Source organism: Somniosus microcephalus, chromosome 4, assembly GCF_052327205.1.
Source record: "Somniosus microcephalus isolate GS21.2 chromosome 4, FLI_Smic_1.0, whole genome shotgun sequence".
Lineage (NCBI taxonomy): Eukaryota > Metazoa > Chordata > Chondrichthyes > Squaliformes > Somniosidae > Somniosus > Somniosus microcephalus.
Genome location: NC_140990.1, coordinates 162339668 through 162366697, shown reverse-complemented (window position 1 = coordinate 162366697; position 27030 = coordinate 162339668). Strand labels below are relative to the sequence as shown.

At 47.8% G+C, this 27030-nt stretch overlaps 1 protein-coding gene across 2 annotated transcripts in view; it reads left to right on the top strand.

The window, feature by feature from the left end:
* erbb4b (erb-b2 receptor tyrosine kinase 4b) overlaps window positions 1–27030 on the top strand; it is a 1694493-nt gene that overhangs the window by 1441368 nt on the left and 226095 nt on the right. For both annotated transcript variants that reach the window (XM_085985415.1, XM_085985416.1), the window contains exon 21: window positions 24186–24341. In XM_085985415.1, coding sequence (XP_085841541.1) covers window positions 24186–24341 — 156 coding nt within the window. The remainder of the gene's footprint in view (window positions 1–24185; window positions 24342–27030) is intronic.

Here is a 27030-nt window from a genome sequence, read left to right as displayed (position 1 = left end):
ATTGACAGTGGAAGCACGGAGAGCTTTATCCACCCAGAACTGGCACAACAACTCTCCCTAAAGGTGGTCCCTACTCAGGGTACCATCTCTATGGCTGACAAAACCCAGACATCGACCATTCTGGGTTACTGCACGCTACAATTGTGCGTTAACGGATCTGTATATGATAATTTTAAAGTATTAATCATGAAGAACCTATGTGCGAGCGTGATCTTGGGCCTGGATTTCCAGTGCAACCACCAAAGCATCACGCTCAAGTACGGTGGGTCCCAGCCGCCCCTCACAGTGTGCGGTCTGGCTACCCTGAAGGTAAAGCCGCCTTCGCTATTCGCGAACCTTACCCCTAACTGCCGGCCAATAGCGACCAAAAGCGGGAGGTACAGCTGGGAGGACAGGCGGTTTATCGCGACCGAGGTAGACAGGCTCCTGAAAGAGCGCATTATTGAACGCAGCAATAGCCCGTGGCGCGCCCAAGTGGTGGTGGTAAGGGGTAGCGAGAAGAAACGGATGGTGATCGACTATAGTCAAACGATCAACAGGTACACCCTACTAGACGCCTACCCGCTACCCCGCATATCAGAAATGGTGAACCAAATCGCCCAATACCGGGTGTACTCCACCATCGACCTCAAGTCAGCGTACCACCAGCTCCCTATCAGACCAGAAGACCGCCCGTACACCGCCTTCGAGGCGAACGGACGCCTCTACCAGTTCCTCAGAGTCCCCTTTGGGGTGACGAATGGGGTCTCGGTCTTCCAGAGGGAGATGGACCACATGGTCGATGACCACCACTTGCAGGCAAACTTCCCCTACCTCGACAACGTCACCATCTGCGGTCACAACCAGCAGGATCACGACTCGAACCTCGAGAGGTTCCTGAAAACCGCACAAAAACTCAACCTCACCTACAACGAGGACAAGTGCGTTTACAACACCACGCGCCTCTGCATACTAGGCAGCGTGGTGGAGAATGGGGAAATCGGACCCGACCCCGACCGATTGCGCCCCCTACGGGAGCTGCCCCTGCCCAACACTCCCAAAGCCCTGAAAAGGTGCCTGGGGTTATTTTCTTATTATTCCCAATGGGTCCCCAACTACTCCGACAAAGCCCGCCCCCTCTTGAAAGCATCCTCTTTCCTGCTCTCTGCTGAGGCCCACGCCGCCTTCAAAAGCATTAAGCAGGATATTGAGCGGGCCACGCTACAGGCAGTGGACGAGAACACTCCATTTCAAGTGGAAAGTGATGCGTCTGACTTCGCCTTGGCGGCCACCCTCAACCAGGCGGGACGGCCCGTAGCTTTCTTCTCGAGGACCCTCCAAGGGCCCGAGATCAGACACTCCTCCGTGGAAAAAGAGGCCCAAGCCATCGTGGAGGCAGTGCGCCACTGGCGCCACTACCTAGCCGGCAAACGCTTCACCCTACTTACCAACCAGCGGTCGGTAGCGTTTATGTTCAATAATAAACAGAGGGGGAAGATTAAAAATGATAAGATTCTTAGGTGGCGGATTGAGCTCTCCACCTTCGAGTACGACATCATTTACCGGCCAGGGGCCCTTAACGAATCCCCTGACGCCCTCTCACGAGGGATGTGTGCCAGCGCCACCGGGGATCGGCTACAGACCCTCCACAACGACCTCTGCCACCCAGGGGTCACGCGGCTGTTCCACTTCATAAAGTCCCGTAACTTACCCTACTCGATTGAGGAAGTTCGGTCCCTGACCAGGAACTGCCGCACTTGCGCTGAGTGCAAGCCTCGGTTCTACCGCCCAGATAGAGCCCACTTAATCAAAGCTACACGGCCCTTTGAGCGGCTCAGCTTAGATTTCAAGGGCCCCCTCCCGTCCGTCGACCGCAATGTTTACTTCCTGAACATTGTGGACGAATACTCCCGGTTCCCATTCGCCTTCCCCTGCCCAGACATGACCAGCGCCACGGTCATTAAATGCCTCAACAGCCTGTTCTGCCTGTTCGGTATGCCGAGCTACATCCATACGGATAGGGGGGCGTCCTTCATGAGTGAAGAGCTACGCCAGTACATGCTGTCCAGGGGGATCGCCACAAGCCGTACCACCAGCTACAACCCCCGGGGTAACGGCCAAGTGGAGCGAGAGAACGGGACAGTATGGAAAGCAGTCACTCTAGCTCTAAGGACCAAGGGCCTCCCTATCTCCTGCTGGCAGGAAGTCCTCTCGGATGTGCTCCATTCGATACGGTCGCTATTGTGTACGGCCACTAATACCACGCCTCATGAACGAATGTTTGTCTTTCCCCGGAAGTCCACCTCAGGCGTATCCATGCCATCATGGCTCTCCACCCCAGGTCCGGTACTCGTGCGAAGGCATGTGAGGGGCCACAAGACGGACCCTCTCGTGGAGCCAGTACACCTACTCCACGCCAACCCCCAATACGCATATGTCCGGCACGCCGACGGAAGGGAGGACACCGTGTCCATAAAAGACGTCGCCCCAGCCGGCATCGACAACAACCACGGCAGTAGCGGCAACGACGATCACAGCAACTCTTACCCACCCACTACTCTTTCATCACCCCTGGAAGAACACCGACCAACGGCACCCCCACCAACTACCCCTTCAACAACCCTGGCGGCACCCCCGGCAGAGACCCAGGAGGCTACCGGGGACACCCAGCCGACACCCGTGGCACCGCAACAGCCACGTCGGTCGCAGAGGACTGTCAAACCCCCGAACAGACTAAATCTATAGAAGGGGTGAATGTGATGAAATATTTCCATTCATCACTGCCTGTGACTGAGATCGGTTTCAGTGTCATTTCCCTTCCCCCAGACCTCATTGTATTGTGTACTGGAATGTGCTGTATTGTATACTGGAATGTGCTGTGTGTAGGGCTCCGCCCATACCTGGCCCCGTTTGTAAGCTAACTCAGTCTGGCCTCAGTCTCCAGAAGGAAGACATCTCTCTCTCTTACGTGTTACGTTCTAAGTTAATAAAAGCCTTGTTTTGTTCTGCTAACTTCGAGTCTCGGAATTATTGAGGCACATCACTTTTGTACTCTATGGGGTAGATTTTCACTGTGCCGTGAGGCGGGGTTTCAGGCATGTGGGGGGGGAAAATCCCGAATTTGGGGGTCCCGACACCATCCCACCCAAAACCCGCCTCCACGTAAGTTTCAAGCGAGGCGGGTACCCGCCCCGCACTGGGACCCGCCGACCCGAGGCGGGAAGAGATTAGTGCCAATTAACTGCCTGTTAACAGGTAGTTAACAGGCAGTTTTTAGCCTAATCCCTATTTTGAGGGGTGTCGTGTGGGATTCCCGATGGCTCCAAACCACGCCAGGTTAGAGCAGTCGGGCCATCGGGTTGAAGGACTTGGAGGGGTCGAGATATCGGTGAGTGATGGGTGCATGAGTGCAAAGGTAAGTGTGTTTGGTGTGTTTAAAGTGTGTAAAGAAGTTTAAATTACCTGTACTTACCTTAACAGTCTTTCCTCCTCTAGGTTTCGGGAGTCCATCACTCAGCCGGCACTGAAAGCAAAATGGCTGCGAGCTGTCAAAAGTGACAGCCTTCAGCTTTCATTGCCGGTAACAGTTCTAACTGAGTCTGTGAGAAGGACTCAGGTTAGAAGTCAGACCGTCAGTGTTTGACAGCTTCAAACAGCTGTGAAACACTGATATTTCATCTGTCAAGAACTCCTGACAGATGAAATTTCAGTCTGTGACGTCACCTGTTGCCGGGTGGCTCTTAATTGGCCTGCTGAGCCTGCTGGGCGGGCTCAACAAGGTCAATCAAGGGAAAACCGTGCGGATTGGCCGGACGTCGATGTAGGCGGGACTAAAACCCGGAAGTTGTAGTCCCGCCTCCTTCCCGACAGCTTAGGGAAAATCTACTGTGCCTCTGTTTATAAAGCCAAGGATCCCATATGCTTTTTTAACAGCCTTCTCAACTTGTCCTGCTACCTTCAAAGATTTGTGTACTTACACCCCCAGGTCTCTCTGTTCCAGCACCCCCTTTATAATTGTCCCATTTAGTTTATACTGTCAGTTCTCATTTTTCCTTCCAAAATGTATCACTTCACAGTTCTCTGCATTAAATTTCATCTGCCATGTGCCTGCCCATTTCACCAGTCTGTCTATGTTCTCCCAAATTCTGCTACTATCCTCCTCACTGTTTGCTACATTTCCAAGTCATCTGTAAACTTTGAAATTATGCCCTGTATACCGAAGTCCAGGTCATTAATATATGTCAGAAAGGCAGTGGTGTGAATACCGTCCCCTGGGGGACACCACTGTATACTTCCCTCCAGTCTGAAAAACAACTGTTTACCACTACTCTCTGCTTTTATTTCCCTTTTTCTTTAACTTCGTTTCATAATTTTAAGTACTTCTATCACTTTGCTCTGAAATTTGCATTTTTCCCCAATGTAAAAAGCCACAATTTTTCAAGTCTTTCTTCATATTTGTATTTCCTTGTACTAAGCAGCAACCTAGTTAATCTGCATTGTATCTTCCCTGAAGCCTCAATATTCTTCCTATAGTGTGGCGACCAAGGGCTAGAAATTCGGCTGCTTTGCGTCTCCCGTTAGCACCTGTGGGGGTCGGTAATGGGGCGCTAAGGGGTTATCGACCAGGCACGGTGAAATCAGTGACGCCCGCGAACTTCCCTGGCGGTTTTGCGCTGGCGCTAACACTTACCGCCTCGGTCTCTAGTGCCCCGTAGATTGTGACATCATCAAGTGCGCAACGCCCCGTTACCGCCCCGGATGTGAAATTGAATTTCGCTCCCTGCATTATCGCCTCGCGCTGACAATGCCAGCACGAGGAGGCGTTCTGAAGTCGGATGGCCGCTTCGAGAGTGGTAATTAAAGTGAATGCTTTTCAGATCGCTAAACCATTATTATTTGCACTAGTCTGGTACCTGCACAAGGTTTTCACTCTTTCATTGTTGCAGGATGTCCAAGCCCTCCACTTCGTGACATTGTTTAGGGCTGTATTGGCAGTCACCTTGTAAGACTGCAGTGCCGACAAATAGCTTCTGGTGCAGTATTGTCCCTTCCCTTTAAGCAAGGGAAACAGCCTCTGTGATTGAAGAGTGCCATCTGGAATGCGCTGCAAATTGTCTCGCGCTCTGCCGATACCGCCCCGCTCCCCGACTTTAGCGCCCTAAGAGAAGTGGCTAGTTCTTGTTTTAGCGCTCCACTTCCCTCTTGGAGCGCTACAACTGAATTTCACGGGAGCCGATCATCATTAGTGCCTGGCGCTAATTTTTCAGCTTTCGAAGTTTTAGCGCCCCAAATGGGGCTATAATGAATTTCTCCCCCAATACTTTATCTGAGTACCTTATCTGAACTCTTATTAAGGTTTTATGAAGTTTTATCTTGGCTTTTATATTATACCTCTTGTGATAAAATTGATTTATGTCCCCTTGTTCTGGACTCACCTACAACTGGAAACAGTTTCTCCACATGTACCCTATTGAACCCCTTCATAATTTTAAAGATCTCTCTCAGGTCTCCACTTTGTCTTCGCTTTCCCAGAGAAAAGCGCCTCCTCAATCTTTCCTTATAGTTGCGCTCTCTCAATAATAATAATAATAATATAATTATAATAATTATAATAATAATAATAATAATTCAACTTTATTGTCATTGTACAATGCACAAGTACATGAACAACGAAATGTGATCTTGCAAGCTCCCATGAGTCCAGTACAAATAACATTAACATTAACGTAAATAGCACCGTCCTGGGAGAAGCAAAGCCGCTGCGTCTGTGCGCGCCGCCATTCCATTTCCACCATTCCTCCTGTCTGACAATTGTAGTAACATCCTTGTAAATCTTTTCTGCACTTTCTCCAATGCATCAATATCCTTTTTGTAGTCTGGAGACTGTGGTGTGGCTGTAGTATTCTTGTATTGTAGTACTGTAGTACTCCCAAGTGTTGTCTAACCAAGGTTCTGTATAAATTGAACATGGCCTCCCTTCTTTTGTTTTGTATTCTACTAGAAATGATCCTGAGTACTTTGTTTGTCCTCATTATGACCTTATCAACTTGTGTTGCTACTTTTAGCAATTTATGTATCTATATCCCCGACAGCATTTAGTTTCTTACTTTCCAAGGAATAAGTGGCCTCCTTCTTTCTCCTACCAAAACGAACCACCTCACATTTCGCTGTATTGTACTTCATTTGTCAATTATCCGCCCACTCTGCAAGTCTGTTATGTCGTCCTATATTTTGGTGCAGTCCTCCATATTATTAACTGTACCTCCCACCCCCTCCCCCAATATGGTATCACCTGCAAATTTCAACACTACGGAGATTAAATTGGTTTTGGATGGTAGTGCAAAACAGGTGATCGTGAATCAGCAGCCCATTTTACACCCCACCCCATTTTCTTTTCCATTGACTTCAATTTCTGAGTCCAAATCATTTATGTATCTGGTGAACAATAGTGATCCCAGCATAGGTCCCTGCGGGACACCATTTCCCACCTTCTGCTAGTCCGATAAACTTCTCACAACTCTTACCCTCTGGTTTCTGTTTTGTAGCCTGTTTTTATTCCATTCTACTACCTCTCCCCTGACTCCACATGCCCTGACCTGTCTCATGAGTCTCTTACGTGACACCTTATCGAAGGCCTTCTGAAAGTCCATGTGCACCACATTCACTGCATTGCCCTTGTCCACTCTTTCTGTTTCTTAAAACATTGATTAGAAATCGCATACAAGTGGTGTTGTCAATAGCTTTTGCAGGTAGTATATTCTCTAAGTATTTTTGCCACTGTGGCATCGAAGAGCATTCAGAACTCGGCACACGGCCTTTTCCACTTATGGATAGACCACAATCCTTCAGGCTGATGCACATTCTCTTGATTCTTCAAACAGTGATGCCCATACTGTATAAGTTCTCATATTGCTCTTCCAACATCTAACCCATGACATCCTGGATAGCTTAAACTCTTCTTTCATAGGTTTCTTTTCTCATCTTTGAATATGACCCAGTAGGCTGTTGTGGTGCCTAAACACGATAGTCGCCTTAAACTCCAGCAATGCAAGGTCCTAGTTGGGGAAGCCAAGAGGTCAGAGCCCGTGACCCAATAGCCCTGGGAAATCTGTAAATCTGACACAACAGAAACCTACAGAGAATGGATTATGTCTCCTGGTATTTTCATTTCTTTGCTGGTAAAAATTAAGCCACTGTTGGCCTCACTAATTGCATCATTAAAATGATGCTTTTGAACCCCAACTTTGTGTAAGTTTAGCAACAGCTTCTGGGTCAGAAGTTAGCGAGCTGTGCTTTAAGTGATTCGTTGACATTGCATGAAAATGTAGGAACAGGAGGCCATTCAGCCCCTCGAGCCTGTTCTGCCAGTCAATTAGATCATGGCTGATCTGTATCTTAACTTCTTTTACCCTTTTTGATTTCGTAACACTTAAGTACCCTTACCTAACAAAAATCTAACCATTTCAATTTTGAAATTTGCAATTGACCACTAGCCTCAACAGTTTTTTTGAGAGAGAGTTAGATAGGGGAATGCTGAAAAAGATGGGATTTCCCAGCTAGAGGAGCAGAACTTTCAGTACCAAGTACTCCTTGTGCGTGCGTTATTTAAAATAGTAATGAAGAATGGATCTCTTTGATTGGAGAATCATTTACCCCCCCCACAGATTCCTACCACCACAGAGCCCCCACACGCCTCCTCCCACAGATTCCTACCACCACAGGTCTACCATTCGCCCACACCCACAGATTCCTACCACCACAGGTCTACCATTCGCCCACACCCACAGATTCCTACCACCACAGGTCTACCACTCACCCTCCCACAGATTCCTACCACCACAGGTCTACCACTCACCCTCCCACAGATTCCTACCACCACAGGTCTACCACTCACCCTCCCACAGATTCCTACCACCACAGGTCTACCACTCACCCTCCCACAGATCCCTACCACCACAGGTCTACCACTCACCCTCCCACAGATCCCTACCACCACAGGTCTACCACTCACCCTCCCACAGATCCCTACCACCACAGGTCTACCACTCACCCTCCCACAGATCCCTACCACCACAGGTCTACCACTCACCCTCCCACAGATTCCTACCACCACAGGTCTACCACTCACCCTCCCACAGATTCCTACCACCACAGGTCTACCATTCGCCCACTCCCACAGATTCCTACCACCACAAGTCTACCATTCGCCCACTCCCACAGATTCCTACCACCACAAGTCTACCATTCGCTCACTCCCACAGATTCCTACCACCACAGGTCTACCATTCGCCCACACCCACAGATTCCTACCACCACAGGTCTACCATTCGCCCACTCCCACAGATTCCTACCACCACAAGTCTACCATTCGCCCACTCCCACAGATTCCTACCACCACAAGTCTACCATTCGCTCACTCCCACAGATTCCTACCACCACAGGTCTACCATTCGCTCACTCCCACAGATTCCTACCACCACAGGTCTACCACACGCCTCCTCCCACAGATTCCTACCACCACAGGTCTACCACTCACCCTCCCACAGATTCCTACCACCACAGGTCTACCACTCACCCTCCCACAGATTCCTACCACCACAGGTCTACCATTCGCTCACTCCCACAGATTCCTACCACCACAGGTCTACCACTCACCCTCCCACAGATTCCTACCACCACAGGTCTACCACTCACCCTCCCACAGATTCCTACCACCACAGGTCTACCACTCACCCACTCCTACAGATTCCTACCACCACAGGTCTACCATTCGCCCACTCCTACAGATCCCTACCACCACAGGTCTACCACTCACCCTCCCACAGATTCCTACCACCACAGGTCTACCACTCACCCTCCCACAGATTCCTACCACCACAGGTCTACCACTCACCCACTCCCACAGATTCCTACCACCACAGGTCTACCACTCACCCACTCCCACAGATTCCTACCATCACAGGTCTACCACTCACCCACTCCTACAGATTCCTATCACCACAGGTCTACCACTCACCCCTGCGGCCATCCTGATTGCAGAGAAGCCAGACATTGTATTGGGGTGACTCCATCCATTGGCACAGAAGCCAACACATTGGCCCATCCCCGAGGGCAAATCCAAAAGCATCCAGGTCAGGGAGAGTCGCACCAGGCCGAGACCACATCCCGGTCAGGGAGAGTCGCACCAGGCCGAGACCACATCCCGGTCAGGGAGAGTCGCACCAGGTCGAGACCACATCCCGGTCAGGGAGAGTCGCACCAGGCCGAGACCACATCCCGGTCAGGGAGAGTCGCACCAGGCCGAGACCACATCCCGGTCAGGAAGAGGCACACCAGGCCGAGACCACATCCCGGTCAGGGAGAGTCGCACCAGGCCGAGACCACATCCCGGTCAGGGAGAGGCGCACCAGGCCGAGACCACATCCCGGTCAGGGAGAGTCGCACCAGGCCGAGACCACATCCCGGTCAGGGAGAGTCGCACCAGGCCGAGACCACATCCCGGTCAGGGAGAGTCGCACCAGGCCGAGACCACATCCCGGTCAGGGAAAGTCGCACCAGGCCGAGACCACATCCCGGTCAGGGAGAGTCGCACCAGGCCGAGACCACATCCCGGTCAGGGAGAGTCGCACCAGGCCGAGACCACATCCCGGTCAGGGAGAGTCGCACCAGGCCGAGACCACAGCCCGGTCAGGGAGAGTCGCACCAGGCCGAGACCACATCCCGGTCAGGGAGAGTCGCACCAGGCCGAGACCACAGCCCGGTCAGGGAGAGTCGCACCAGGCCGAGACCACATCCAGGTCAGGGAGAGTCGCACCAGGCCGAGACCACATCCAGGTCAGGGAGAGTCGCACCAAGCCGAGACCACATCCCGGGCAGGGAGAGTCGCACCAGGCCGAGACCACATCCCGGTCAGGGAGAGTCGCACCAGGCCGAGACCACATCCCGGTCAGGGAGAGTCGCACCAGGCCGAGACCACATCCAGGTCAGGGAGAGTCGCACCAGGCCGAGACCACATCCAGGTCAGGGAGCGTCACAACAGGCCGAGACCCCTGCCCACTAGTACAAAATTTCCCACACTTGGGCCGACCTGAATTGGCCTCTGGGATGATGGTAGAAGTGAACAGAATCTCTCCAGGAAACATGCAGGTCATCGGAGCAGCAATGGCTGGAACTGCAGAGCAAATACCTGAAGAGAAGTTTTCCTTGGAAAGGAAACTAAATTGAGACTACCTCTTACAGATAGATATCTACCTTGTTTTTTAATATTATGCGTGGAAGAGTATTTATACTGAAAAGATTCCCCCAGGCTTTCTTTCTCCATTAAGGTGTCAATCTTTGTTGTCATCTTTAACTGTAGATTGTGAGCCATTACATAAATATCCAGATGGTACTAAATATTGTGCAAATCTCAAAAGGGGGGTGTTTGTATAGAATGTTGCAATTTGTTTTGCAGTTTTCTCCTCTCCTCCCCACCCTCCCCTCCCCTTCTCTCCTGTACTAACCCCCTCCCCTTCCCTCCCCTCCTCTCCTCTCTCCTCCCCTACACACCCCTCCCCTTCCCCCCTACACTCCCCTCCTCTCCTCCACTCCCCTCCCCTCCTCTCCTCTCCTCCCCTACACTAACCCCCTCCCCTTCCCTCCTCTCCTCCTGTACTAACCCCCTCCCCTTCCCTCCTCTCCTGTACTAACTCTCTCGCCTTCCCTCCCTCCCCTACCCTCCTCTCCTGTGCTAACTCCCTCGCCTTCCCTCCTCCCCTTCCCTCCCTCCCCTCCCCTTCTCTCCTGTACTAACCCCCTCCTCTTCCCTCCCCTCCTCTCCTCTCCTCCCCTACACTCCCCTCCCCTCCTCTCCCCTACACTCCCCTCCCTTCCCCTTCTCTCTTGTTGGGGTACAGTTCCATAGATATTGGTAGCCTTCTGGTGCCTCATCCAATGAGTGAGCCATTGACTTGTGGAGGGCACTGCAACTGAGCCCAATCCTGTCATCACCCAAGGTCTACACATGCACAGAGGACACGGGATCGTGATCAGGAGCAGGAACCCCAGCTGATTTGTCTCCTGTCTAGCCTAGGATCACTGAGGCTAATTGTAGCTCCTTATGGCGGCCCTGACAGAGTTCAGACCCGGAGCTGAATTGGGCCCTTCTGGTTTGTGTGGCTCAGTACCACACTAGGCAGTGCCTTTACCCATCAGGTGAAATGTGATGCATGTTTAGCTCCAGTGACACTTTCACAATTAAAGCAACATTTCCCACCGTTCGCAAAAGCAGCAGAAAGATTTGTTTGTGTCCATTCTAAGTGTGCACCGGTGTTTGGAGTGTTCCATTATATTTTTATGTATGGGGGTATGTAGGTTCCCCCCACTGCCAGCTCTACTCAGAACCACACCCTAGCCCACATAATGTATATACAGGAATCCCGCCCCAACTGCAGTTTTGCCATACGCGGATTTCAAGGATACACGGTTTCCTCTCTGCGACAACTTTTGCCAATCACGGCAGTGAATTTTGCGTATACGCAGTTTTAAATTTAGGATTAAGGTAAATAACATGATTTTATTGCTTTTATATTTTTTATTGTGCTATTTGAACATTTATACTGTATTTGCCAACCGCGGTTTTACTAACCACGGGGGTTTTCAGAGACATATCCCCCGCGGTTGGGGAGGGATTACTGTACTGTAATAGACCCCTAGAAAGGAGTACGATAGCAAAATACTGCAGATGCTGGAAATCCAAAATAACAACAGAAAATGCTGGAAAAACTCAGCAGGCTAGGCAACATTCGTGGAGTGAGAAATAGAGTCAACGTGTCAGGACTGAAAAAACACAGGAAATGAAACAGATTAAAAGGCCAGTTTGGGGGCTGGGAAATGGGGATGAAAGAACAAAAGAGAAGTGAAGAGACATTAAGAGGTATTCAAAACGAGACGAGATGGTGATAGGACTAGTAAAGAGACAAAAGACGGCTCTAGATTAGGTGTGAAATGCACTGGCAGAATGAGAGACAGCTGCCATGTGGGAGAGAAAAGAAAAGGGGAAGGGCACAAAACAAAGGTGTCCCAACTGTGGGGGATATGTCTCTGAAAACCCCCGTGGTTAGTAAAACCACGGTTGGCAAATACAGTGTAAATGTTCAAATAACACCTAGAAAGGAGTGTTGGCCATTTCAGTGACTGAGACCCAATGGGTTGTGACATTCCTCTGTCTATTATTTTAGCAGAAGTGTTAATCCACTAAAAAAATAGATTGTTCAAAATGATTTCTCTGGCGATGATCTTTATCAATAACAAGAAGTAGCAACAAACATCTGAGAAATTTGTGCTTTCTGTACTGTATACATGCTACTTTAATGTACAAGGAATTGAGACTTTGGCTTATTACTGCTTTAGAAAGCATTTAGATTACAGGATATTTCAGTCTGTGGAATGCCTTCAGCTTTATTCACTGGTGGTTGGAGCTGTTTACATGATTGAACGTCTTTATTTGTTTAGAATGACTGAGGGACAGAGTTCCGGATATCAGCATGTCACAGAGTACCAGAAATTCGGGTCTCCACGGGTGAGTACGCATGGGGTACTCACCCGTAGGCCCGATGGAAGTGCCAGTTTCCTGCATGCACTGCGCATGCGTGGGAAACCGGTACTTCCATTCCTCTGAAAGCAGGGGTTCAGAGGTCGAACGCGTGCGCGGGGGAGGCTGTGCGTGCGCATGGAACTTAGGTTTTTTTTACAGGTTTTTCCGTGAGGGTAAGTTTTTAGAATTTAGAAATGTAAAAAACAGGTGTAAGGCTTGCTTTTTACAAGGTAAGTGGTCAATTAATTAAAATTAAAACATTTTTTCCACAGGTTTATTATTTTTAAATACTTTAAAGCAAGGTAAGTTTATTTTTAGCCCCGTTAGAATATAAAATTATTTTTTTCAAAAATTTAAATTATTGTTTAAAATAGTTATTTAATGTAATTTATAGTTTATTTAAAAAATGTGACAAAAAAAAAAATTATTTGAAGGTTTAGTGCTATTTTGGGGTCGTAGTATTTATAAGTCTTGACAGCACTTCCTGTCAAGACTTATGAATGGAGCATTCCCTGCTCCGATTGGCTCCCCATGGCCCACATGATCCCAGGGGAAGCATCGAACTAACTGCGCCCCTGGGATACACAAGCACTGCCCGCCGGCAGCTGGGCCAGGCCCCGGATCGGAATTCCACGGGGCCCTACAGCTCAATGGCCGGCGCGAAAGGTAAGTGCAGGTCGGGGGCTTGCACCTGCGGGAAGCCCCCGACCCGAATTTCTGGGCCATTGTATTGCTACACACAAGCTAACCCTTAATACCTTTGGTTAACAGAAAGCTATCAATCTCCAATTTAAAATTAACAATTGATCTAGCATCAATTGCCATTTGCGGAAGAGAGTTCCAAACTTCTGCCACCCTTTGTGTGTAGAAGTGTTTCCTAATTTCACTCCTGAAAGGACTGGCTCTAATTTTTAGACTATGCCCCCCTAGTTCTAGAATCCCCAACCAGTGGAAATAGTTTCTCTCTATCTACCCTATCTGTTCCCCTTAATATCTTGAAAACTGCGATCAGATCACCCCTTAACCTTCTAAATTCTAGGGAATACAACCCTAATTTGTGTAATCTCTCCTCGTAACTCAAACCTTGAAGTCCGGGTATCATTCTGGTAAACCTACACTGCACTCCCTCCAAGGCCAATATATCCTTCCTAAAGTGTGGTACCCAGAACTGCTCACAGTATTCCTGGTGTGGTTGAACCAGGGTTTTGTATAGCTGCAGCATAACTTCTACCCCCTTGTATTCTAGTCCTCTAGAAGGCCAGCATTCCATTAGCCTTTTTGATTATTTTTGTACCTGTCCATGACATTTTAATGATCTATGTACCTGAACCCTCCCAAGTCTCTTTGGACCTCCACTGTTTTTAGCTTTTCACCATTTAGAAAATACTCTGTTCTATCCTTTTTAGGTCCAAAGTGGATGACCTCACATTTGCCTACATTGAAATCCATTTGCCACAGTTTTGCCCATTCATTTAATCTGTCGATATCCCTTTGTAATTTTATGCTTCCATCTACACTGCCTGCAATGCCGCCTATCTTTGTGTCATCGGTAAATTTGGATATATGACTTTCTATGCCATCATCTAATTCATTAATAAATATTGTGAATAGTTGAGGCCCCAACACAGATCCCTGCGGGACACCACTAATCACATCCTGCCAATTTGAGTGCCTACCCATTATCCCTACTGCCTGTCTCCTGCCGCTGAGCCAATTTCCTAACCAGATCAATAATTTGCCCTAAATTCCGTGAGCTTCTACTTTCATTAACAGTCTCTTATGTGGGACTGTTAACAAAATGCCTTCTGGAAGTCCATATAAAAAACATCCATAGATAATCCCCTGTCAACTATTTTAGTCACCTCTTCAAAAAATTCAATCAGGTTTGTCAGGCATGACCTACCTTTCACAAATCCATGCTGACTCTCTCTGATCAACTGAAAATTTTCAAGATGTTCAGTCACCCTATCCTTAATTATAGACTCTAGCAGTTTCCCGACAACAGATGTTAGGCTAACTGCTCTATAATTGCCTGGTTTCCCTCTCTCACCATTTTTATATAGCGGAGTGACGTGCGCAATTTTCCAATCTAAAGGAACGGTTCCTGAATCGAGAGAACTTTGGAAGATTATAGTTAGGGCATCTACAATGTACTCACCTACTTCCTTTAAAACCCTGGGATGGAAACCATCTGATTCTGGAGATTTGTCACTCTTTAGTGCCATTATTTTCTTCATTACTGTTATTTTACTTATGTTGATTTTGTTGAGTCCCTGTCCCTGATTTAGTTTCCTTGGGATTTCCAGCATGGTATCATCTTCCTCTACTGTAAATACTGAAGCAAAGTAATTACTCAACATGTCTGCCATTTCCTTATTATCATAGATAATATCACTGCTTTCAGTTTTTAAGGGGCCAACATTGCTCCACACACCAAATCAATAATAAAAAGAGTTGTTTTACTGAGGTAAGCACAGACTGCCACCCCCATTCACTCCATTAGCGCCTTTAATGGAGTAAAACCTCCCAAGGCATTTCACAGGAGCATAATCAGACAAAGTTTGACACCAAGCCACATAAGGAGATTTTTTTTTAAATCGTTCGTGGGATGTGGGCATCGCTGGCAAGGACAGCATTTATTGCCCAATATATTACATTAGGACAGGTGACCAAAGGGTTGGTCAAAGAGGTAGGTTTTAACAAGCAACTTAAAGGAAAAGAGAGAGGTTGAGGACAGAGAGATTAAGGGAGGGAATTCCAGAGCTTGGGGCCTGAGCAGCTGAAGGCACAGGCACCAATGGTGGAGCGATGAAAGTTGGGGATGTGCAAGAGGCCAGAATTGGAAGAGCGCAGAGATCTCAGAGGGTTGCAGGACTGGAGGTGGTTACAGAGAGGGATATGAACACAAGGATGAGATTTTTAAAATTGAGGCGTTGCCGGACTGGAAGCCAATGTAGATCAGCGAGCACAGGGGTGATGGGTGAACAGGACTTGGTGTGATTTAGGACACAGGCAGCAGTGTTTTGGAATAGCTCAAGTTTACCGAGGATGCTGAAGTATGCCTCTGGTTACGTGTCTCGGTCCACATCTGCAATTTTCTCACACCTCGATTTGTTCCTTTCTGGGAATAGACTCTGGATGTGAGTGATGTTGAAAGCAGTGTTGTGGACATTCAGTAACACAGCGTGTGCCTGTCCATTCCCAGCCATTTTAAACTCCCACCCCTGGTAAGCATAGCCTGAGATGTGACAAGGACAGAGCATTTGAAGGCTCAAAAATTAAAAAGCCTTACGATCAGCTGGAATGTGGCACTTGCTTTTCAAACTGCATAGCAACGGAGCGCGTCGACTACTTAAACATTCTGCCGGCTGAATAATTACAAGGCCCACTCGAGAGACCCTTACAAATTCCCTGTTGCGCAGGAGGTTGATGCGGGAGCAGACATGGGGCTTCAGTTTGCCGTGACTGCCTTTGGAAAGGCTGGTAACCAGGCAATCAGTGTGCAATGTGGAGAATCTGCACGGACTGGGGGAAATTGTAAGCACAGGCAACGATGAGATGCGAAGCCATGGGAATGTCATTAAAAGAGCAGCCACAGCCTTTCACAAAAGGATACCAACCAACCGCAATAAGCAGCTGCATGGGAGGGGACAGCAGAGAGGTGGCTAGGTGGGCAGCCCGTTGCCAAATTTAATTCTCTGTGCTGTCACTGTTGCCAGTCCGGCAATATTAGGAAACAGAAAATACCCGACTGGGTGCGCTGTCTCCGCGTTAGCTGAATTGTGACCGTACCCATCATGCAAAGGGTCGTGCAAATAACCGAGCTTGTATCCCGAGGAGACCACGAGTGATAACACTTGTCGCTGAAATGATCTCACCTGCTTCAAATGAGGATGTCATCAGCCAAAGGGAAATAGGACATTCATGGCAACCCAGTCCCTCGTCCAGATAGACAGCAGCCACTTGAGGCTGTTCCCTCGCCACTCCTGCCTTTCTCTAGAATCACACCTCGGGTTCTAGTCACTCCTCCCCCTCCTTTTGCTCTCCACCAGGGAAAAGTTTTCAAAATCACCAATTGGTCATTTCTTACAGTTTGAAACAGTCTCGATAGTAAAATAGTCGGTGCAAGTTTTCAAATCAAGATTTTTGTTCTAAGACCTTCACCATTTCATCAGCTTTTGTTACTCTCTCCGTTTGAGATGTACATCAATAAACATTGCCGTTCTGACCATCAGCTGCAACCAGTGCCAACAGGTCTTTGCACATCTGTTGGGCAGGTCACAGGTCATTATTATAAAGATATCATGGATCAAATTCCCAGGGTAGCCCAGGAACATGCCAGACCTGCCCTCTTCCTCCCCCTTTGAATTTAAGACACCATTTTAGTCTCGCTGGAATCAAGTTCTGCCCCAAATCCCTGGCTCCCTCCTCCGTGCAGAAATCTCCTTTTCCACTCTCCCGCAAACCTGGAATTTCGGTCTCAATACATCTTTCCTACAACCGATAACCAAGAGTGATGCTCATATTGTTTCCATTCTTTACATAGCTTCTTCCATTGCTTGGCCTGTTCCAGTTTACTAAAGAGCAGTTGTTGGAAAAGACTGAAGTGCTGGAATGTGATCAAGGAAGGCAGGCTGGTATTTCTCCCTCCACCACAAGCTATTAGGCCTCACAGTTAATAACGTGTGAACCTTCAGAAATATAATCATGTATAGATGATGGCCAGTCCTCAGAATGCAAAACTTCAAAGAAACTATGGACAGACGCATGTTCTGCATTAGCTCATGTTCTGCATTAGCTCGGGAAGGGTGGATTGGGGAGCCTTGCTGCTCCCACACCCTCCCCCAGTTCCAAATAGTCTCCAGTATCGGCTCTGGTGTCTTGTCAGGTCGCGGTTTCCCTTAACCTGGTGTTTTGCAAAGAATTTGACTATATATGTCTCTTATTAGACTCTTCAACCCTGTTCTTAACTATATTTTTTTCTCCAATAAGCAGTGAGGTGCCACAGTGGGGTAGTTTGTGTGTTAATAGCCTGTTCTGCTCCCCACCGATGCGATACCTCCCATTTTGCGCTACTGCCCAAGATAGATTTCTGCCCCAGTATTACAGTAGTTGATTCCGTTGGGGGTCTGTTTATGAATCCACTACCCTTGTGGAAAAATGGCTTCCAATTTTTAGTCTTGTACAAGGCTTCATTTTATAGTCACGTCTTCTAGTTATGCAATCACAATCACAACCTCAGTTAAATAATCAGCTGCCACGTTCTGTTCTTCTATAAGTCTTGATCTTCAAGGTACAAATGCATGGTGGTCAGTCAGACTGATCCATTGGCACTACAGTGATGTTTTACTTAAACATAGCGACTCAGTCCCGCTCCTGGGTGTGGGCACAGTGCGGTTTTGGCTCTGGTGTCAACTGAATCTCGTGGCAATGCTCCAGAACAAATGGTTGTCAAGACTCTGCTGCAGAAGTGGAGGGAGTTGGGAAGCTGCCTTCAACGGCCTGTCAGTCTCCTGGGAGGGAAATGTTTCTATTTGCATTTTCCGGGCTACTGGAGCTGAGCTTTGAAACAGGCCATACTAGTAGGACCTGCTATCACAGATGGAGGCCAAGATATGGCACGATTCCCTTCACGGCCTTCATTTGACAGCTTGGCTCCAGAGCGCACAATTTAATTATGCAGGCCTCCTCCCTTCAGTGGTGGACACTGCTAGTAACCAGAAAAGCATTCACTTTAGAAGCTGCAATGTTTGACTGTTGGTTTCAGAATCACCCCTTCTGTTTGTGTTGTAAGTTGATGATTCAAGGGTCCATCACCCAGTTTGTTATGGCTTGATGATACATCCAAGGCATTTTTCCACACTTCCTTGGCTGAAAATCCAATGGAAAAAGCACCTGATGATCTTCAGATTTACTACAGTTTACAAGGCTGAAACCTTTCACTCCTCAATGCTGCCCGCCTCTGACCTGAGTCCTTGGGGGAGAAATTGAGTACCTTTGCGCCTCCCATTATCGCCTCCAGTGAGCGATAAAAGGACGCTAACCACTTACCGCCTGGCCGCAGCGAGAATATCGCCTCTCGCTAAATTCAGCGGGAGGTTTGTGGCGACGGTATGGGATTGCGCCCCGATCTCCTTCGCCTGGAGATCGTGACGTCATCGCTGTGCGCATCGTCCCGGTAGCACCCCGGACCCGAACTTCGGTTCCGCCCCCTGCAGCATCGTCAGGCGACAACACCGACAGCTGCAGGAGGAGTTCATCGGGAGGCCAGGCGCTCCGGGGGCAATTCTTAAAGGCGAGGTGGCTGAGGTAGGGAAAAAAATAGTCAAATGCTCGTTTTCTGGGTTTTTTTCCTTTTATCCCCAGTGCTCGATCAGCCCGGCACTCTGCTGCAGTGCATCAGGTTTGATCAAGCCGGATCGCAGCTGCCGTCGGGGACCAGGTATGTTTTCCCCTTGCAGAGCCTGCAGTGATTGCCCTTCCCTTTAAAGGAGGGAAGGAGCCTTCCAACAATGCAGCAGCGCTGGATGGCCCAGTGAGCAGCGCTGCTCACCACCCCGCCTGCTGCCTGTTGCGCTCCAGGAAGGAAGTGGAGCGCTTGATTTAGTTTCCTTCCTGGACCGCAAACCCCAATATTTTAAAAGTTGAGAAACATTAGCACCTTACTCTGTCGACATTGGTAGTCAAAGGTGTACAAATGTCAACAACATTATACATGTAATGGTGACGAGTGAAACATAGCATCTTATTCTTCACAAGCTCATGTCACCTACCTGGTTGAGCCCGTAATTCCATGTGATCTTAGATTTTTCACTCTGACAATAATTACGCTTCTTTCGGATGAGACGTTAAACCGAGGCCCCGTCTGCTCTCTCAGGTGGACGGAAAAGATCCCATGGCGCTATTTCGAAGCAGAGTGGGGGGCGTTCTTCCCCGTGTACTGGCGAATATTTATCCCTCAACCAACACCACTAAAAAACAGATTAGCTGGTCATTATCACACTGCTGTTTGTGGGAGCTTGCTGTGCACAAATAAATGAGAGGTATTACATTTTGGTAGGAAGAATAGGGAGGTCACTTATCACTTGGAGGGTGCGAGTCCAGGTGGGGTAGAGGAACAAAGGGATCTCGGAGTACAAATACACAAATCACTAAAAGTTGCAACACAGGTTAGCAAGGCCATAAAAAAAGCAAACCAAGCACTAGGATTTATTTCTAGAGAGATAGAATTGAAAAGTAGGGAAGTTATGCTAAACCTGTATCGAACCTTGGTTAGACCACACTTAGAGTACTGCATGCAGTTCTGGTCGCCATATTATAAAAAGGATATAGAGGCATTGGAGAGGGTGCAGAGAAGATTTACAGGGATGATACCAGAAATGTGAGGGTATACCTATCATGAAAGGATGAACAGGCTGGGTCTCTTCTCTTGAAAAAAGAAGGCTGAGGGGTGACTTAATAGAGGTCTTTAAAATTATGAAAGGTTTTGATAGAGTGGATACAGAGAGAATGTTTCCACTTGTGGGGAAGAGCATAACTAGAGGCCATCAATATAAGATAGTCACCAAGAAATCCAATAGGGAATTCAGAAGAAACTTCTTTACCCAAAGAGTGGTGAGAATGTAGAACTCGCTACTACAGGGAGTGGGTGAAGTGAATAGTATAGATGCATTTAAAGGGAGCTAGATAAGCATATGGGGGAAAAGGGAATAGAGGGTTATGCTTATAGATTTAGATGAGGAAAGACGAGAGGAGGCTCGAGTGGAGCATAAATGCCAGCATAAACTGGCTGGGCCGAATGGCCTGTTTCTGTGCCGTATATCCTATGTATAGGCCAGACCACATAAGGACGGCAGATTTCCTTTCCTAAAGGACATTAGTGAACCAGATGGGGTTTTACGACAATCCGATAGTTTCATGGTTACCATTACTGATACTAGCTTTTTATTCCAGATTTATTTAATTAACTGAATTTAAATGCCACAGCTGTGGTCTCACATCTCGCAGATTACTAGTCCACGTCTCTGGATTATTAGTCCAGGTCTCTGGATTATTAGTCCAGGTCTCTGGATTACTAGTCCAGGTCTCTGGATTACTAGTCCATGTCTCTGGATTATTAGTCCAGGTCTCTGGATTATTAGTCCAGGTCTCTGGATTACTAGTCCAGGTCTCGGGATTACTAGTCCACGTCTCTGGATTATTAGTCCACGTCTCTGGATTACTAGTCCAGGTCTCGGGATTACTAGTCCAGGTCTCGGGATTACTAGTCCAGGTCTCGGGATTACTAGTCCAGGTCTCGGGATTACTAGTCCAGGTCTCGGGATTACTAGTCCAGGTCTCGGGATTACTAGTCCACGTCTCGGGATTATTAGTCCACGTCTCGGGATTACTAGTCCAGGTCTCGGGATTACTAGTCCAGGTCTCGGGATTACTAGTCCAGGTCTCGGGATTACTAGTCCAGGTCTCGGGATTACTAGTCCAGGTCTCGGGATTACTAGTCCAGGTCTCGGGATTACTAGTCCAGGTCTCGGGATTACTAGTCCAGGTCTCGGGATTACTAGTCCACGTCTCTGGATTACTAGTCCAGGTCTCTGGATTACTAGTCCACGTCTCTGGATTACTAGTCCAGGTCTCGGGATTACTAGTCCACGTCTCTGGATTACTAGTCCAGGTCTCGGGATTACTAGTCCACGTCTCTGGATTACTAGTCCAGGTCTCGGGATTACTAGTCCACGTCTCTGGATTATTAGTCCAGGTCTCTGGATTACTAGTCCAGGTCTCGGGATTACTAGTCCAGGTCTCGGGATTACTAGTCCACGTCTCGGGATTACTAGTCCAGGTCTCGGGATTACTAGTCCAGGTCTCTGGATTACTAGTCCACGTCTCTGGATTACTAGTCCAGGTCTCGGGATTACTAGTCCAGGTCTCTGGATTACTAGTCCAGGTCTCTGGATTACTAGTCCACGTCTCTGGATTACTAGTCCAGGTCTCTGGATTACTAGTCCACGTCTCTGGATTACTAGTCCAGGTCTCGGGATTACTAGTCCAGGTCTCGGGATTACTAGTCCACGTCTCTGGATTACTAGTCCAGGTCTCTGGATTACTAGTCCAGGTCTCGGGATTACTAGTCCACGTCTCTGGATTATTAGTCCAGGTCTCTGGATTACTAGTCCAGGTCTCGGGATTACTAGTCCAGGTCTCGGGATTACTAGTCCACATCTCTGGATTATTAGTCCAGGTCTCTGGATTACTAGTCCAGGTCTCGGGATTACTAGTCCAGGTCTCGGGATTACTAGTCCAGGTCTCGGGATTACTAGTCCAGGTCTCGGGATTACTAGTCCAGGTCTCGGGATTACTAGTCCAGGTCTCGGGATTACTAGTCCAGGTCTCGGGATTACTAGTCCACGTCTCTGGATTATTAGTCCAGGTCTCGGGATTACTAGTCCAGGTCTCGGGATTACTAGTCCAGGTCTCGGGATTACTAGTCCAGGTCTCGGGATTACTAGTCCAGGCCTCTGGATTACTAGTCCAGGTCTCTGGATTACTCGTCCAGGTCTCTGGATTACTCGTCCAGGTCTCTGGATTACTAGTCCAGGTCTCGGGATTACTAGTCCAGGTCTCGGGATTACTAGTCCAGGTCTCGGGATTACTAGTCCAGGTCTCGGGATTACTAGTCCAGGTCTCTGGATTACTAGTCCAGGTCTCTGGATTACTAGTCCAGGTCTCTGGATTACTAGTCCAGGTCTCTGGATTACTAGTCCAGGTCTCTGGATTACTAGTCCACGTCTCTGGATTACTAGTCCACGTCTCGGGATTACTAGTCCAGGTCTCGGGATTACTAGTCCAGGTCTCTGGATTACTAGTCCAGGTCTCGGGATTACTAGTCCACGTCTCGGGATTACTAGTCCAGGTCTCTGGATTACTAGTCCACGTCTCTGGATTACTAGTCCAGGTCTCTGGATTACTAGTCCAGGTCTCTGGATTACTAGTCCAGGTCTCTGGATTACTAGTCCAGGTCTCAGGATTACTAGTCCAGGTCTCTGGATTACTAGTCCAGGTCTCGGGATTACTAGTCCAGGTCTCCACGTCTCTGGATTATTAGTCCAGGTCTCGGGATTACTCGTCCACATCTCTGGATTATTAGTCCAGGTCTCTGGATTATTAGTCCAGGTCTCTGGATTACTAGTCCAGGTCTCTGGATTACTAGTCCACGTCTCTGGATTACTAGTCCAGGTCTCTGGATTATTAGTCCAGGTCTCTGGATTACTAGTCCAGGTCTCGGGATTACTAGTCCAGGTCTCCACGTCTCTGGATTATTAGTCCAGGTCTCGGGATTACTCGTCCACATCTCTGGATTATTAGTCCAGGTCTCTGGATTATTAGTCCAGGTCTCTGGATTACTAGTCCAGGTCTCTGGATTATTAGTCCAGGTCTCTGGATTACTAGTCCACGTCTCTGGATTACTAGTCCAGGTCTCGGGATTACTAGTCCAGGTCTCTGGATTACTAGTCCAGGTCTCTGGATTACTAGTCCAGGTCTCGGGATTACTAGTCCAGGTCTCTGGATTATTAGTCCAGGTCTCTGGATTACTAGTCCACGTCTCTGGATTACTAGTCCAGGTCTCTGGATTATTAGTCCAGGTCTCTGGATTACTAGTCCAGGTCTCTGGATTACTAGTCCACGTCTCTGGATTACTAGTCCACGTCTCTGGATTATTAGTCCAGGTCTCTGGATTACTAGTCCAGGTCTCTGGATTACTAGTCCACGTCTCTGGATTACTAGTCCACGTCTCTGGATTATTAGTCCAGGTCTCTGGATTACTAGTCCAGGTCTCTGGATTACTAGTCCACGTCTCTGGATTACTAGTCCAGGTCTCTGGATTACTCGTCCAGGTCTCTGGATTACTAGTCCACGTCTCTGGATTACTAGTCCAGGTCTCTGGATTACTAGTCCAGGTCTCTGGATTACTACTCCAGGTCTCCACGTCTCTGGATTATTAGTCCAGGTCTCGGGATTACTCGTCCAGGTCTCTGGATTACTACTCCAGGTCTCCACGTCTCTGGATTATTAGTCCAGGTCTCGGGATTACTCGTCCAGGTCTCTGGATTACTAGTCCAGGTCTCTGGATTACTCGTCCAGGTCTCTGGATTACTCGTCCAGGTCTCTGGATTACTCGTCCAGGTCTCTGGATTACTAGTCCAGGTCTCTGGATTACTAGTCCAGGTCTCTGGATTACTAGTCCAGGTCTCTGGATTACTAGTCCAGTAACATAACCACTATGCTACCATTCCCTTTTTGAAGTGTAGTCACTGTTGTAATGTATGAAGATGCAAAATGTTATTTTAATTTCTATTTTAGCTTGAACAGAAGCTCAGCATTGCACATCTCATGTTGCTGAACCTACGACATCAGCCAACTTGGCATCACTGGGCTATTCAGAGGGTGATATTTCTGCAGCTGTGCCTATCAAGAAATTCTCTAAATCACTCGAACATATCTAACTAAAAGTGAAACCTTGCTGCAATATTTTTAAACACTGTTTATTTCTGCACATTTTATGTTTTTTTAAAAAAACCTTCTGCAGCCATTAAAAGTGAACAAATTAATAGGGAGGCTAATTTGTGCACGGCAGGGAATGATGTACCTGGAGGAGAGGCGCCTGGTTCATCGAGACTTGGCAGCAAGGAACGTGCTGGTAAAGTCACCGAATCACATTAAGATCACTGACTTTGGCTTGGCCAGGCTGCTGGACGTGGATGAGAAAGAATACAACGCAGATGGTGGAAAGGTTGGTGAAATCATTCATTAGTATACGTAGAATGACATCGAATTTACAACACAGAAACAGGTCATTTGGGCCCACTGATCCGTGTCAGTGTTTATACTCCATTCGAGCCTCCTCCCACCCCTCTTCATCTAACCATATCAGTATCTCTTTCTATTCCTTTCTCCCTCGTGTACTTATCTTGCTTCACCTTAAATGCCTCTATGCTATTCACCTCAACCACTCCCTGTGGTAGAGAGTTCCACATTCTAACCACTCTCTGGGTAAAGAAGTTTCTCCTGAATTCCTTATTGGATCTATTTGTGACTATCTTATATTTATGGCCCCTAGTTTTGGACTCCCTCACAAGTGGAAACACCTTCTCTACATCTACCCTATCAAACCCTTTCATAATCTTAAAGAACTGTATCAGGTCACCACTCAGCCTTCTCTTTTCCAGAGAAAAGAGCCCCAGCCTGATCAATCTTTCCTGATAGTTATAACCTCTCAGTTCTGGTATCATCCTTGTAAATCTTGTCTGCATTTTCTCCAGTGCCTCTATAACCTTTTCATGTATGTGCCACTGTGTAGCGCTGCTGAATGGGAGTTTCAGCTCAGTAAGTATGTGCAGCTCATTTACATATTTATTGTCTAATTGTGATCTTTACCCACGCTACTTTCTGGTAATGTGTTGTGTGTGTCTTATTTGAAGAAGGATCTTTGATTGTTGGGGATAATGGCCCACCCGAAAGCAATGTATTAATGTATAAATATATAGGAGGTTGACAGTGCTTGGTCAGCCTTTATCTCAAATTGGACAAACTTGCCTTCATTTGCAAAGATCACCTTCAGTGAAATTATAGCAAACAATTGCATTTTTTGTGTTGCTTTTGTTGCTGACTGAGGGTCTCATTAAAGTGAAGGTCTATTTAAATTCTCAAATGCCTCCTCAGTTATTTATCTCAAAGGCCCCCTCATGGTGAGGGAGGCCCTAATGCCATTCTGAGCCTACAATTTTTTGACTACACAATAGGGGGGAGACTTTCTTTGCTCACTGTGTGGACTATAGCCTCTGTTCCCAATTTCGAGTGAAAGTCTTCAAAACAACAGTTTTACAGCTTCACTAGACATAACGATTAGAGTAAATCTGCCCCCTCCCACATATAAGGATGCAGTTCCTTTTCCTCACATTTTTGTTTCCCCTCAAATTGTTTCCAGATGTTCCTTCGAGAACTCTGTGTTCCTCCAATTCTGGCCTCCTGCGCATCCCCCACTTCCTTCACCGCTCTATTGGCGGCCGTGCCTTCAGCTGCCTAGAACCTAAGCTCTGAAATTTCGTCCCCAAACGTCTCCGCTTTTCTACCCCTCGCTCCTCCTTTAAGACGCTGCTTAAAACTTACTTCTTCGACCAAACGTTTGGTCACCTGTCCTAATATCTCCTTCTTTGGCTCGGTGTCAATTTTTGTCTGATTATGCTCCTGTGGAATGCCTGGGGACGCTTTACTACATTAAAGGTGCTCTAGAATTGCAAGTTGTTGTTGTTTCTCCTCTTTAAGACCCCTCATCCATCATGCCACAAACACACACCCTGGCATAGCAGCAAAGGCACCTACAGGTCCTCCTCCAGGCTTTCAAACCAACCATAATGGACTGTCCCAGGATTACTCGATCCCCTGCTTATCCTTTCTTCCCTGTAGACTTTGCCAGTGCCTCTCCACAACAGCACAGCATGGATCTGTAAGTCACCTCCCTTTGCATTCTTCCAAAAAAAAGTCAGCAAACTACCCTTATTCCTGCATCTTTAAAGGCGCTTGTGGTTTTTTTAGCTTACACATTTGATTTTATAAAATAATCCCCTCACTTACCTCCATTTTAGCACTGACCATTGAAGGTGGTGACACTCAGATCTCTGTATTAAATTAGTAGCGCAGGTTAAACACTACACCATAGTTGTCAGCCATGGCTCAATGGGTAGCACTCCCGCCTCTGAGTCAGGAGGTCCAGGTCGCACTCCAGGCAAGAGCACAAAATCTAGGCTGACACTCCAGTGCAGTACGGAGGGAGTGCTGCACTGTTGGAAGTGCTGTCTTTCAGATGAGACTTTAAACCCAGGGCTCGTCTGCCCTCTCAGGTGGATGTAAAAGATCCCATGGCACTATTTTGAAGAAGAGCAGGGGAGTTCACCCTGTGTCCTGGCCAATATTTATCCCTCAACCAACATCACTAAAATAGATTAACTGACCAAAATCACATTTGTGGAACTTGCTGTGCAAATTAGTTGCTGCATTTTCTACATTGCAACAGTGACTACACTTCAAAAGTACTTCATTGGCCATAAAGCGCTTTGGGACATCCTGAGGTAATGAAAGGCGCTATATAAATATACGTCATAAGTCATGTTACAGGAATATGACATGACATATTTCCCATCACTTGTGGGCAACCAGCGCTCGGCACAGGGGATATCTGTGTGTCTCTGGCATCCAGCATCTCTATGGGCCACGAGGGTCAGAGGGGTTACATTTTAATTGGCCACTTTGCTTAATGCAATTCATCACAGAATGATCAATGCCATCAGGGAAGCGGAGAAATTTCAAAACAAGCAACATTTATAAACTCCACAGTTCTTTTGCGGCAGCTACTGACAGACCGCATTGCGGCGCTGGAGCTGCGATTGGATGCATACTGGAGCGTTCACGATGCTGAGGACGTT